General features: G+C 36.8%; 1 protein-coding gene across 4 annotated transcripts in view; it reads left to right on the top strand.

Moving 5' to 3' along the window:
- Nucleotides 1–15930, top strand: part of SIL1 (SIL1 nucleotide exchange factor) — a 328425-nt gene that overhangs the window by 132202 nt on the left and 180293 nt on the right. For all 4 annotated transcript variants that reach the window (XM_031953358.1, XM_031953360.1, XM_031953359.1 and 1 more), the window contains one exon: nt 4165–4300. In XM_031953358.1, the coding sequence (XP_031809218.1) occupies nt 4165–4300 (136 nt within the window). The remainder of the gene's footprint in view (nt 1–4164; nt 4301–15930) is intronic.

Genomic DNA, 15930 nt, shown 5'->3' with positions numbered 1-15930 from the left:
TGTCTTTTCTCTCATACCATAAAAATTGCTGTCCTGGTGGCATTTAAAATCTAAATTATGCAATCAGCCACCTTCACAACAGTAAAAATGGATTGTTAATGATATATTCATGGGTGCCCAGAGCACAGGGTAACAGCACCAACAACCTGAAGTTACACTTTCCCAAAGGCATTTGTGCAAACCATTGAAAATCTTTTGGAAAGGTTGACTTGTGCTGAACAAGGAATTTTCTGCTACTTGTTAGTCAGTGGCTCTGGCCTCCCCTCCCCTTTCCTATACCTGCTAGGGAAGGGCTTCTTCAACTTTTTCCACTTGCATTCCCTTTTCTCCTGAGAAATTTTTATGTGATCCCAAGTATATAGATGTCTAAAATTAGGTATACAAATAAAACATTTACTGACAATAAATAATAATTTCTCATATTTCTATATTGGGGTTGGGATCCACTATTTAAGAAGCTTGGTTTTAGCGGCCCAAATGAAATCCTACAATTCTGATCTTTATAGGATGATTAAATTGTATAGAGAAGTGCGGAATACAGTATAATAAAATAAACATTTAAGTAACTACTTTGTGCCAGGTACTGGACTAATGTGCCCTGGGATATATAAGTAAGAAAAAAGAGCTCCTCCCTTCAAGGAATGCACAGTGTAATGTAGGAAGACAACACACACCAAAGGAATTTGGAAAAGGAGGGTTGGCTGTGTGTAGGGAGGTTGGGGCTGGAGGAGAGCTACCCTTTGAGGGACATCAATCAAGTAGAACTGCAAATAGGAGAGTTAATCCAGTGACAATACAATTGTGTCTGGAATAACACACACCATGTTGTCACTCATGGTGAAGAGACTGTCCACGAAAGAGGGTTCAGGTTTTTAACTTGACAACTATCTAGATACTATAATTTGAGAGGTTTTTATCCCTAAATGTCCCTTTGATTGATTTCATATTTGGCCTATTATTCTACCAGAAGAGATTTGTTCCTTTAAATAAAAATTTGGTCCTCTGTTAAAATATGAATGCCTCTGGAGGCCTGGAAGGTATTAAGGCATTATCAACTCTTAACTCCTACATAAAAATTAGTTGATCTGATTATTTTTCTCCTCAATGCTAGTTAAAAGTAGGGTCTGGAGAGTTTAAGTAAGGGGAGGGCCTGTCTGGGGGGGATTTTAGAAAGCAAGTAGTCAGTAGAGGAGGTAGAAGGTTATAATTACATTCACATAGAACATATATTCAATGTCAGAAAGAACAGTAAAGATAATTTCTTCTAGCCTTCAGATCTTACAGATGAGGAAATACTACCAGTGTATGTGTGTGGTTTTTTTTTAAATCAGTTCCAAATTCTCTCCCTTCTTCCTTCTCCTAAGCCATTGAGAAAGCAAGAAATATGATACCCATCATACATATTAAGTCATGCAAAACATTTCTGCATTAACACATTTCAGGGGAAAATATAACAAGAAAAACAAACTTATGCTTCAATTTGCACTTTGAGTCCCCATGAGTCTTTTGGAACTGTCATGGATCATTGTGTTGATTTGAAGCGAAGTCTTTTATAATTGATTATCATTACAATATTAACCATTATTGTGTACAATGTTCTCTTCTGTTCATTTTGCTTTGTGTCAATTTATATAAATCTTCCTCAATTTTTCCAAAACCATTCCCTTCATAATTTTTTATAGCACAGTTGTATTCTATCACATTGATTTACTATAACTTGGAGCTGTTCTCCAACATCCCATCAATTTCTAATTCTTTGTCAACACAGAGCTGCTATAAATATTTTTGTTCATATGAGTCTGTTTTTCTTTGATCTAGTATCAGTATTGTGAGGTCAGAAGTATGCACACTTTTATAGTTTTTGGGGCATAGTTCCAAACTGTTCTCCAGAATAGTTGGACCATTTCACAGCTCCACCCAAAAATGCATTAATGTCCCTATTTTTGCACATGCCCTCCAGCATGTTATTTTCCTTTTCTGATAAATTAGCCAATACGATGGGTGTGAAGTGATACCTCAGAATTGTTTTAATTTGCATTTCTCTAATTAGAAATACAGAGCAGATTTTAATGTGACTTTTGATAGTGTGATTTCTTATTAATTTTGAATTCTATTCTGTAAACATTTATAATTTAGTCATTTTTAACATTAATTAAAGAAAAATATTTTCGAATTTTCTCCCTCTTGCCCCTCCCCCATCCATTGTGAAGGCAAAAATGTGTTCTCAATCATATTTGTGAAATCATGCAAACATTTCCAAGGTAGTCATGTTGCAACAACAACAGCAACAACAACAACAAAACTCCAAACCAAAAAACAACCTCCCTCCCTCCAAATCCAAGAAAAATAAAGTGAAAAAAATTTGTTGCAATCTGCATTGAGGCTTTGGAATTTCTTTTTATGGAAGTAGGTAGCATTTTTATATTATTTCTTCTTCTAAAAATTTCCTGTTCATATCCTTTGACCTTTTTTCAATTGAGTAATGGCTCTTATTTTTATAAATTTGGTTTAATTCCTTATATATTTGATAAATGAGACTTTTATCAGAGAAACTTGCTGTATAATTTTCCCTTCAGTTTCTTGTTCTCCTTCTAATTTTGCACAGACAAAATTCTTTTATTTGAATATAATAAAATTATCTATCTTACCTCTTGTGGTCCTCTCTATCTTTTGTTTGATCATACCTTATTAATCTGATAGGTAACTTTTCTCTGCTCCCCTTATTTGCTTATGAGTACTAGTTTATTTATAGAGTTCTTGCTTGCATTCATCAGTCTCTTGACAAACCTGTGAAGTTGTTAGTGCAAATTGTACCTCTTTTTATATAGGAGGAAACTAGGAAAGGTTACTTCCCCTAGATACACAGCTGGTTTGTGACAAAGCTGGGAGTCCCACCAAGGCCTCTTGACTCTAGAGCTAATCTCATACTAACTATATGGTGACTGCAGGGGTACAGTTAGAGAACTGAATAGATCTTGGAGGTAGTTCATCTAGTTCAGCCTCTCTTTCCCTGTTCTTTGTCAATATAAGAGACTGAAGCTAGCAAATAGCAAAGTGTCTGATCCAGCTCACACTGATTTTAGTAAGCAATGGAGCTGGAATTTGCCCCCAAGCTCCACATCTAGTTTTATGTCTAAGGCACCATGCATGGTGCATCATGCAGTGGTCAGTGTGAGCTACATCTATTTGAAGTGGACTGATTTTTCCTATGAATATGCTTGTAAGTTTATCCATAATACCTTCCTTCCCCAGATTTGTACTGAAAAATCACTGGGTCCAATCTCTTTTGGCCTCTTTGCTAAAAGCCTAGAATTAGGACAGGACGAAAATTCCATAAGGTTTCCCCTCATGACAGTGAGGAGGAAAGCTTGAAAAGAGAAAAAAAATTAATATTTTTTATTTAAAATCTCTATCACAAACTCAAAAGTGTTATAGACCCTTTCTCATTAATTCTTTCTCATTTTCCAGGTGAGTTAGACAAAGTGTCACAGAACTGATTTTAGCCTGGGTGTTTTTTCCTTTTCATTCTTCCACTCTCCTTACAGTAAGTCAATGAGTTTGTTAAGCACCTACTTACTATATGTCAGGCTCTGTGGAAGGCACTGAAGATGTCTAGGAGCTCCTAATCTAATGGAGAAGACAATAAACAAAAATACAAAGAAATTGTATTTATGATAAAATAGGAAATGGTTAAGAGAGGGAAGCCACTAGAATTAAGAAGGGTGGGGAAAATTTTGGAAGAAGAAGCTGAGATTTTTGTTGGAATCTGAAGGAAGGCAGGGAAACTAAGAAGAAGTGATGAGGAAAAGGGGATAGCTAGATAAAGTACCTAGAGTTGAGGTGTCAGTGTCTTGTTGAGGGAACAGTCAGTGTCACCTTATCAAAGAATACATGAGCAAGGGGAGGGTCAGGTATAAGAAAATTGGAAAAGGTGACATGACTTTTGAACAAACAAGTTTTGTTCTAGCTATACCATTTAGGACCATAATCTTTATTTTTAGCACTGGGAGTTTGACTTCATACCACATCTCAGCCACCTAACCATTTTCTCTTTACCTGTCCTTAACTTGTTTCATCTTCAGGAAAATATGGAGTCATGTTCTCTCTGTCAACCAGCTAGAGAAGGTTACATATTGTTTTTTGTTTTTTTTTTTTTAAATACAGAACCATTTCTCATTGTCCAATCCAGAGAAGAACAATATCCAGGAAAAAAAGAAAGAGGCGTCATCAGAACAAGAATTTGACAATGAAGACCTGAAAGTTTTTTATCCCACAAACCAATGGCAGACCCTTCAGCCAGGTAATGAATTTAATTCCAGGCCTGGTCCTTCCTTTCTGGCAAAGAGATTTGACCAAAAAGAAAACCCAAAACAAACCAATCCTAAAAATGTACTTTGAATTGAGCCTGCATATTCTTTTTGATCTTGAGAGTCCAGTTTTGAAAAGAACAGTCTCTCTTTGGCCTGCAGGAGGGGACCAATGCTGTGAGTGAGGCGGGTTCTGGTGGGGAGGGGGAGGTTAAGGGAAGGTTCATTATCTAGCAGCACAGAAATTCTAGTACTTAAGTGCCCTGGCAGGCAGGTGGTGGGTGGCTGTGCTTTCTAAGCAAGTGATTGAAAACTTTCTTTCCTTGCAGTTCTGAAGCACAGGAGAGGCAGGGACATGTGCCTCACTTGGCAAATGCTATTTTGGTCTCTGCTGTTCAGCTCTTTGCTGCTGAAATATTGTTCACTGGAGAGTCCTGAGCATTGGTGCAGGACAGAATTATTCAGTGGTTAAAGGGACCTGTGCCAGTGTTCCAGGTGAAAAGTCAGATTCCACCTTTGAGCTGGACATTGTTTTTAGATGGGAGGTATCCCCTGAAGAAGAGGAAACTTCAACCTTTAAACTGGCCTGTGCCTAGGGTCCAGAGAAAATCATGTAGTGAGACTGAAACTGAAAAACTCAACTTTCCTTCCATTTCTTCCAACTCTTGTTACCATTTAAGAGGACTGTGGATCCAGAGGGAGGGAAGCAGCTCTCAGGTTCCCTTTAATCTTCAGGTGTGGGCAAAGGACAAATGAAATGGGTTTAGATTTCATTTCATACACTTAGGGGTAAGAAACCCCCTAGGTCAATGCATTTTTCTTTTAATCTCTCTGGATTTTGTCTTTTTTTTTCATTGTGTAGAATATTTGCCCAGAAAGAAAGAATTTTTTTCTCTACTTTCAATCCAGTGTGAATAGTTGGATTTTGAGGAGGAAGAAGGGAAAGAAAATCAGTTACCATTTTATATCTGGAATTTGTGGTGTGTCTGCTCTGTTGTATCATTATTATCTATTGAATGGGGAAGTGTTCTGGCTGAGCCCACTTGGATAGATGGTGGTTTTTCTTTGGTTCTATAGAGAAGGGTTGTGCTCATACATCAAGCATACCTAGATGTGCATGCATGCTTCTGCGTGTGTGTGTGTGTGTGTGTGTGTGTGACATTAATTAATTCCCATTTCATTTTCCTCTTTGTCCTGAGTTTCCCTTTGGATACTCTTTTGAAAGGAGAACAAGATACTTTAAGTAGGATCAGTTGATTCTCATTTATGTGAATTACATTCTGCAGATAATAAGGGACATTTGTAATATTGCAGGAGGATGTTGCTATAATACTCAGTCCAGACTCTTCCTTGTAGTTGGGGCAAGGTTGCATTGAAAGCGCTGATGATGGCAACAATGTTATATCAGTGGTCCATTGTTAATGGCTCCTTACTGCATCCTTGCTGACTATATTTCCCTGTGCAGTAGCTGTCATTAGTGTTTACTGTGCCATCTTGCTACATTTGTAAGAATATAGTTCGTGCTGAGTCCACAGGCAATTATTATAATGGAACAATGATGAATTAGCAAGTCCAGATGGTTAGGGACGTAGCTAATACTGGGTGAACCTATATTTCAGGGGCTAACTAACATGTTGGATCCTGAAGCTCCTCTGTCTTTATTTTTCCCGTTTTTTGTAGTACTGATTTTCAGGGGGGGGTGGTAGAGGGGGAGATGAAGGTTGAGTCTTGAATCATAGTTGGACAACAGCATGATTCCATGTGACATTCCCCTGCAAATGCAAATGATAAAGGCCATATTTTGTCAAAAGAGATGAATACTTTGACGAAACAGAGATGAATGTCTCCTCTGTCTTCCTCAGAAAAAGTGTTTTTATTAATAGAGAAATAGGAAAGAGCTTCATTGTGCCTTTTTAACATGTAAGCTCTGACATCTGGGATAAATCTGTTGACTTCAGTCTTAAAAAGTTGATCGACAACTCTGATGGACATGGCTCTCTTCAACAATGAGATGATCCAAACCACTTCCAATTGTTCAATAAGGAAGAGAATCAGCTACACCCAGAGAGAGAAGTATGGGAAATGAGTGTGGACCACAACATAGCATTTCCACTCTTGCTGTTATTGTTTGCTTACATCTTTGTTTTCCTTCTCAGGTTTTTTTTATCTTCTGGTCTTTCTCATGCAGCAAGATAACTGTATAAATATGTATACATATATTGTATTTAACATATACTTTAACATATTTAATATGTATTAGACTACCTGCCATCTAGGGGAGGGGATAGGGTGGGTGAGGGGAAAAGTTGGAACAGAAGGCTTTGCAAGGGTCAATATTGAAAAAATACCCATGCATATATCTTGTTAATAAAAAGCTATAATTAAAAAAAAAAGTTGATCACAATCCTATTTTTAATTTTCTATTGAACTTTGTACCTATACTCTTGTCTTGTAGCATCTCAAAAGTCCTTGACAACTTTTCTTTTCCATAGTTTTCTTTCCAGCTGTCTAATAGGCTATAGACCTATCTTTTTACAGGAATCCTCAGTAGTCAGAAATTGAATTTGAATCTCAGAAACCTGAGGTGAAGCACTTCTGTGACTTTATTTCCCTTTTATACCTGGTGTGTTCTTACCTTGTTGTGTCTCTGTCCTGAACAGTTCTTTAGATGTACTGAAAAAAGTAGAGGTGGAGGAGAAAGCTTGAGAATTCAGGGCCTTGGAACACGCTCAGTGTCTCATGTTGGAAAGGTCTCAGTGTTTACAGATGGAAGTATGTTATTAAAGAAAGGCTCTTTTCAGCAAAAGCATATTTGGAGTGGCTAACAAGCTGTGAGGTTCATTGGAGACATAAATTTGCAGTAAATTGGAACCTCTTAGATGAGCATTCACTCTCTGTGGTCCACTATCCCCTTCCCCCCTTCTGTAATCAAAATGTAATTATGAACTTTACATTCAGAAATCTTCTTGGCAGCAATCAAGAGAACTGTCTTCCTCTGGGGAAGTGGAATTCACTCAAATGAAGGAGAATAGCTCATCCCACTGGAGACTCCTGCGAACTCCATGCTTGATAGACTAAGTAGGGAAAATTTCACCTGCTTAATCCTCAGGTTTGACTCAAATTAGCAGTCCCAGTAGGTAGTCATGTGACCAGTCTTATTTTCCCCAATCATTTTGACGTGAAACTTTCAAGGAAATATAAGATTCAATAAGTTCTGTGACCATAGAGGTAAAAACTTGCATAGTAGTCATTAGTTCTTTCTTTGCACTCAGAAGAGATTGAAAGAATAGAGTTAAATGTAAACAAGGAAGAATTCAGATTTTTTTTAGATTTTAGAAAGTTTTCTTATTATAATGGTTTTGAGACTCAGGTAACTAAGGATGTTACTGTAGGAATTTTATTTAGTGATTTTTTAAAAGGTAAATGGTTGGTCTATAGTATATCAGAAAGCTAGGCATTCAACTTGATGACCTCCTGAGGTTTCTATCACTTCTCTTGTTCCATGAATTTAATCCTAACCTTGTATTCCTAAACCCATTATAATAGCCTGAGGATGTGCTGAAGCAAGGAGTTGCTTATATTATGCCAGAGTCTAAGGAAACTGGATTTCCCTGGAAATAAAGACTAGATATGAAAAATAGAAATAGGTTGTAGTCAGTATTGTGTTCATGGGGAAGAAACTCGTCATGTTTCCTGTGGTCTCAGACCTCAGAGAGTGTACCAACAACTTGTGGCAACATTCTTCAATCTACAATCTACCTGGAAATCTTTTCTCATCCATTCCCCTAGTCATTGTATCACCAAGACACTCCTGAAACAATTTATCAGTTTTTGAATTCAAATAAGCAGCCTTGTTTTGTGTTTCTTGTTCCTGGAAGTGATTTTCCTTACTTTTAGGGTTTATTTTAGGAGCGGTCTCACCTAAAAGAAAGTGTTTAAGTGCGCATATAGTGTGAGACATTCACAGTCATGAGTAGAAAAGACAGTAACTCTGCAGTGCTATTTTTCAAGGGCTGCTGAATAGAGTGTAACACCCTGAAAGAAATTTTTCCTAGGACTTGACATGCCAGCTGGGGTCTGACCATGATGTAGAGCATAATGGGACAATGAATGACTACCTCTATTTTCGATCACCCTACCTTTCAGTACAGCCTAAATTTGCATTCTTTTTTTGGTTGCCACATTATATACATTTGGCTCATTGAACCCTGCTGTCCTCTAAAAAACCCAGATCCTTTTCAAATGAACTATTTAGTGGCCTGCCTTCTCTTGTACTTTTGACATCAATTTTGTTTTGAGCACTGTTTTTTATCCCTATTAAATTCATCTTAATATATTTAGTCGAACCTTCTAGCCTGTTGGTCTTTTTTGGATCCACTTATTCATCTCTTGGGTTAACTTTCCCTCTCATTGATTTGTCATTTGCAGTATGCCACTTATGCCTTTATTATCTTAAGTCATGAGAAAAAGTATTAAATAGCTCTGAGCCAAGGACAGATCTCTGAGGGCCCACAACTAAAGAGACCTCTTCACATGCTGACATTACTCCATTAACAAACTACTGTTTGTGTCTAGTCATTCACCAGATTTCAGATTTTTCTCACTGTACTTTTAGCTCATATGTATCCATTTTGTCCACAAGGATAGCTTGAGAAAATTTGTCAAAAGCTTTGCTGAAATCTAGGTAAGCCACCATATATATTTATAGCATTCCCTGATTTATCAGTCTTAATTACCTGTTAATAAATGTAATCAAATTAGTCTTCTGCTTGTCTTGTTCTTGATGAAACCCTAGTGGTTTTTTGTTTTCTTTATTTTCTAGTTGTTCACTAATTATTTCTTTAGTAATACATTCTAAAAATTTACCAGGAATCAGATTCAAGCTAACTATCTTTGAAAGATGATGAATAGGGGCAGCTAGGTGCTACAGTGGATAGAGCACCCACTCTGAAGTCATGAGGACCTGACTTCAAATCTGGCCTCACTTACACTTCTCAGCTGTGTGACCCTGGGCAAATCACTTAACCCCAGTTGCCTCAGCAAAAAAAAAGAAAGAAGGAAAGAAACAAAGAAAGATGATGAATAAATGCTTGCTTACTTATTGTTTTTTTAAATGCAATATGTTGATTTATTTTGCTTAACTCTACTTTTTTATTTGGGAAGGTTCTATTGAGTGGTGAGGAGTTATCATTGGGAAGTAACATTGTTTTATTAAAAAGTCATTAAAAATCCCTTTAAAGTCCACTGACAGAGACTTAATAAATACTTTAAGATGTATTTTATCTAGGTCTGAATTCATTAAGGATAATTAATTCTTTTTTCTCCTTATGTGTTTTGGGTTTTAATTTCATATTAGCTATTTTTCTTCTGTGCTTGGCAATCAAAAAATGATTTTTCTTAGGGAAAATAGAAACAGTCATCTATTGTTTTTGTCCCATACATCCAGAGTGGTGGTCTTCTTTTATTATCCTAAAATATATACATGTGTGTGTGCGCATATATTCTTACATAATGATCGATCTGTATCAGTAACTTTAAGTAAACTTAAAGTTCAAGAGAACCAAAAGCTCATTGGATCTCATAGGCATCTTAAACTCAATATGTCCAAAACATGTCATTATATTTGCTTCCTAAGTGTACCTTTTTCAGACTTGCCTGTTTCTATAGAGAATACCATTATCCAACTTTGCAGTCTTGCTGCACAAACTTCCTGGGCCACAAGTCCCATCAGTCGTCAGCTCCTGTTATTTCCTCCTTTACAATATTCCCTTCTCTATATTTTCTTTTGCCACTTCCTTGTCCAAGCCTTCATCCTGTCTTGCCTGTAGTGATTTTGCATTTGTCTTCTAATTCACTCCCAACCTTAAGTTTCTTTCCATGATAATCTATCTTCCATAATAGTTGCCAGAATGAATTTCCTAGATTTTAGATTTGGCCATATTGTGTTTCTCCCTACTACCCCTTAGGAAATTACAGTGATTCCTTAGCATGTTTAGATAGGAATGCTTTGCGTTTTAACTCTTCAACTTCTTGGCCCCTTATTTTTCCATTTTGTTACATATACTCCTTCATACATATGGTGTTCCAGCTTTGCTGAACTACTTGGTGCTCTTCACCTATGAATTCACTACTCTATATACCTTGATATCCCTACAATTGTTACTTCTTAGAATTCTTGGCTTTCTTTAATACTTAGCTGCAGTATGATCTTTTGGTGGCAGCCTTTCCCAGACTTTAAACTTTCTGGTGCTTTCACCTCTAAGCTTATCTATCTATGTGTCTTGCATGTACCAATTTATATACTTGTTATTTCCCTCAGTGGGATGTAAGCTCCTTGCAGGTAGCCCTGTTACAGCTTTCCCTTTGTATCGCTTGCAGTTAGCACAATATCAGGAATGTATTGAGTACTTTAAAAGTGTTTATTGATTGATTGATTATTTGGGATGTTGCTTATCTTGTTCCACATATGTGACCTGGAAAAACAGCAGATCTGTCACTTTAAAATGTTTTTAATGATATCTTTTTGAAAAAAAAAATATCACCTACACTTTTCAAAATAATCTTCTCTTTTTCCAATCCCCAAGAGCTAAGTTACAAAGAATGAAAAAAGAGCTCAGCAAAACTAACCAACATATCAACTAAGTTGACAATAGATATATTGTTCCCCATCCATAGTCTTCCTACCTCTTCAAAGAAAGAGAGTGGGTGGAAAAAGTACATATTTATAGTTCTTCCTAAGCTCACCTTGGTCATTATAATTCCACAGCATTCATTTTGCTTGTTTTAAATTTTTTTTCAAAATTTCTAGATGTTGATATTCCAATACCCAGCTAGCGTGTTGGACTTGGAGTCAGGAAGACCTCAATTCCAATCCACTTATTAGCTATGTGGCCAATGATAATCTAAATGGTATGTTTTAGGAGAGCCATTCCAGCACCAAATGGCGTGTTCAGGGTTTAGCACCAAATGTTGAGGTTCCAAATTTGGGGTTCAGTTATGTGAAGAATTTACAGTGGCTATTCTCTTTGGCAAGAGTTTGTTATGAGAAGAGGTTACAGACAAAATGAAGAGATACAATAAATACCAAGAGTAGTAAGTTTGAAGTAGATTTGGGAGTGCATATAGAAAATTTTTTTTTTAACAATTTACAATGGAAATGGAAAGGATAAGTTCCCTAGTGAAACTCCCAGTTAACCAAGAGAAAGGAAATACTCCATGAGGTGAGAGCATGTCCTTAGCCGGCAGGCTAAATTGATAGAGGAATTTAGCACCCTAAAGAGTTAGTTAGCTATAATAAAAAGAAAAACACAATGAAGCATTGGGAAGGGGGATGAGGTAAGACATCATGAGGCTTGGTGGAGGAATGAGAAGAAAGACACCAGAAGACAGAATGCAATGGCAGACTGTCCCAAAAGGGGTTCAGCAAAGATGACATGAGCCACCTTTGGAAATTTAACCTCAGGAGTTCGACATAACTTGGTTTTCTGGCTGGACACAGCAAAGTGGGGATACCCATGATCTCCACAGAAAGTGATAATGTAAGACTGAACTGATCCCCATCAGTGTCCTTCCCAGCTTGTCTCAGGGAGTAATTTTATCAGTATTTCAGGTTTTCTCTGCCAATCCCATTCATTAACCTGGGAGTTCATCATAACCTCTTAGCCTCAGTTTCTTTAGCTTTCAAATGTAGATAGCAGTCATCTCATTAGAGATATTGTAAAGATAAAATAACACATAAAGTTACTTTAATATTTAAATGCTGTCTCTTATTATCATTATTATTATTATTATTATTCATTTTTCTTTCAGTTGTCTTGATATTGTTTTTCTGGGTTTGCTTACTCTACTTTCCTTTAGTTGTCTTATGCTCATCAGTATTCAGTCATATTCATTACTTTTATGCAATACAGTTTGGTTAGCCAGTGGACTTCTCTACTTTGTTTTCTCTTAGTCAGTGGACTTCCCGGCTTTGTTTTCCTTCTCTCTTTGCGGGGGCCACATGGACCTTTGCTTTCATCATTGAACTCTTTGGGACAACAGATCAGGATGACTTCCACCAGACCAAGATGGCTCTGGAAGAAAGAGTAGGGCTGGTGATTTTGCATAGCCCTGTCTTAGTTAAATCCAATTTACTTGCAAGTCAACATAATCACCTTTTTGAAGTCATTGGTCCTCTTTGAGAATGAAATACATATACCATCATGCCCACCAACAATGACAACAATCTTTGGAACAATTTGTATGACATTGAGTTCTCTGGATTAAAGGACATGAAACATTCTAGTCATTTTTTTAGAATAATTCCAAATTATTTTTCACAGTGGTTGAATTACTTCATAGCATCAGTTCATTAGTGTTCTTGTCTTTTCGTAACTCTTACAACATTGATTTCCCATTTTTTAAATTATTTTTTTTATCAATTTGTGGGATGTGAGGTAAAATCTCAAGATTGGGAATGGTGTTTTATGTGGTTAATGATTTCTAATTCTTTTGAAAACTATTATACATATTCTTGGACCACTTATTTATTGGGTATGTTTGTGTTTAGTTGCCTATTTATTTTGATTATCATACTTGGAGATATAGAATAAATCTATTGCTATTCTTCTTATACAAGTTGCCTTAATTTTGTTCATCCCAAAATTTTCAACTTCATGTGGTGTGAAAAATGATTATTAATAACCAGTATCTTGGGGAGATTCAGAATTCCCTATCCCTCCCCATTCTCACATTCCCTCTTAGAGTCCTGAATTTAAGTTCTGCTCTTTAGGACATTAATAATTAAGAGATTGGACTACTTTTTTTGTTCAAGGCCACGTCCTGGTGGAAATTATTGTGTTCTGTTCAGATTTGGGTGGGTTATATCTTCTTTTAATTGATAGCCTAAAGCTATGAATGTTCTCGTTTAGAGATATATTCCCTATCCCAACTCTGTTCAGCACTTCATTTTAATATAGCCCACCTCCATTGTGTTAACTGAATAAATTTGATTGCTGTCTGATGGACCAACTATTGTTTCAAGAGTATATAAACTGTGAATCCTGCTTGCCATGATTGTCTTGGTCGAAGGGAGATGGCTAAATGACCTTTCTTTTATTAATTCTTTTTATTAATAAAATGTGCTGGTCTTATTAACAAAGTTATTAAATTACCCAGAAACTATGCCTCTGGAACCTTTTTAAATGCCAGTCGTCAAATTTATTTGCTTTATCTTTTGTGACCATGTTTAGGCCTTAACTGTTAGGTTATGAATTCACCTGCAAATTGTAGCATAGTGTTTTCAAATCTTTTTGTTTGTTTCTTTCTTGTGTTTTCTTCCCACTTTTGGAATGATTTTTCTTGCACAACATGACAAAGATGGAAATTTCTTTTTTATTATTAAAACTTTTCATTTTCAAAACATATGCATGGATAATATTTCAACATTGATCCTTACATAGCATTGTGTTCCAAATTTTCCCCCTCTTCCCCCCACCCACTTCCTTAGATGGCAAGTAATCCAATATATGTTATCCATGTTAAAATATATTTTAAATACAACATATGTAAACATATTTATACAATTATATGTGCTGCACAAGAAAGATCTGATTAAAAAGGAAAAAATATGAATAAGAAAACAAAATGCAAAGAAACAATAACAAAAAGAGTGAGAATGAGGCAGCTAGGTGGCACAGTGCATACAGCACAAGCCCTGAAGTCAGGAAGACCCGAGTACAAATGTGACCTCAGACTTTTAACACTTCCTGGCTGTGTGACCCTGGGCAAGTCACTTAACCCCAATTGCCTTGGGGGGGGGGGGGGGGGGGGGGGGGGGGGAGAAAGAATGAGAATGCTATGTTATTTTCCACACTCAGTTCCCATAGTTTTCTCTCTGGGTGTAGACAGCTCTCTTCATCACAAGATTATTAAAACTGGCCTCAAACATCTCATCATTGAAAAGAGCCACATCCATCAGAATTGATCATCATATAATTATCTTGTTGCTGTGTACCATGATCTCTTGGTCCTGCTCATTTCACTCAGCATCAGTTCATGTAAGTCTCTCCAGGCCTTTCTGAAATCATCCTGCTGGTCATTTCTTACAGAACAATAGTATTCCATAACATAACTTATTCAGCCATTCTCCAATTGATGGGCATCCACTCAGTTTCCAGTTTCTAGCCACTACAAAGAGAGCTGCCATAAACATTTTTCTTCATGTGGGTCCCTTTCCTTCCTTTATGATCTCTTTGTGATATAGGCCCAATAGAAACATTGTTGGGTCAAAGGGTATGTACAGTTTGATACCTCTTTGGGTATAGTTCCAAATTGCTCTCCAGAGCGGCTGGATGTATTCACAATTCCACCAACAGTCTATCAGTGTCCCAGTTTTCCCACATCCCCTCCAACATTGTGTGTGGTGTTATCTCAGAGTTGTCTTCATTTGCTTTTATCTGATCAATAGTGATTTAGAGCACCTTTTCATATGACTAGAAATGGTTTTAATATTTTCATCTGAAAATTGTCTATTCATATCCTTTGACCATTTATCAATTGAAGAATGGCTTGAATTCTTATAAATTTGAATCAATTCTCTCTATATATTTTAGAAATGAGTCCTTTATCAGAATCCTTAAATGTAAAAATGTTTTCCCAATTTATTGCTTCCCTTTTTAATCTTGTCTGCATTAGCTTTTGTAGAGGGCTGAAACTATTGAGTCAATGCACTGAGGTCAGGACTATCGAGCACTTGAGGCTAACTACTGATTGGACAATACTCAATGGGCATATGCTTGGAAAATGGTCCTTTCCACTATCTGTGCTGGCTCAGTGATTGGTGTATACAGAAAATTGGAGGAGGGGCAAGGGGGTGGAGTAAGATGAGCCAGAGTCACTCTTTGGTGGTAGATAAGGGAGAAGGCGGTTGCAGAGATTCTGCTTCCATCCTGTTCAATCCTGAGTCTAAAGATCAAGAATAAAGATTAAGGAGTTTTGCTTATCCTGACTCTGGCTGATTCTGGGGTATCCTGGGTGCTAGCATGGTTGTCACAAGTTTTGTTTGTACAGACCCTTTTTAACTTAATCAAAATTATCTATTTGGTATTTAGTAATGAGTTCCAGTTCTTCTTTGGTCACAAACTCCTTCCTTTTCCACAGAAGATGGAAATATTTCTAAAAGAATAGCATATATCAGATTGTTTGTTGTCTTGTAGAGAGGGAAGAGGAAGGAGAATAATTTGGAACAAAATTTTACAAAAATGAATGTGTAATGCCAGAGAAATTGAGGCAAGATTGAGATTAGAGAGTATTTAATAATTTATTTAAAAGGGAGAGATTTACTGAGACCAAATGGATCCATGGTTTGGTTCCAGGGCTGAATGAGACTATTGTCTCCAAGAATCTAGCAAACAATGCGAGTTCTCAATGGCATATATACACATGGCTCAGACTCGGGGGGTAGAGCGAGGCAGGGGCGGAGTTCGGGTGCTGAAAGTGGGAATGGGACTCTGACAGGATGGGGTGAGCACCAGAGATGGGGAGAGGCATCTTGATAAGATGGTATCTGACATTCAGATAGCTTGGGATGGGGAGAGGCATTCTGATATTCTAAAATATAAGATCTTTATCCTTATCAAATATT

Source organism: Sarcophilus harrisii, chromosome 2 (assembly GCF_902635505.1).
Source record: "Sarcophilus harrisii chromosome 2, mSarHar1.11, whole genome shotgun sequence".
Lineage (NCBI taxonomy): Eukaryota > Metazoa > Chordata > Mammalia > Dasyuromorphia > Dasyuridae > Sarcophilus > Sarcophilus harrisii.
The sequence above is the reverse complement of the archived record's forward strand: the minus strand, read 5'-3'. Positions and strand labels throughout refer to the sequence as shown.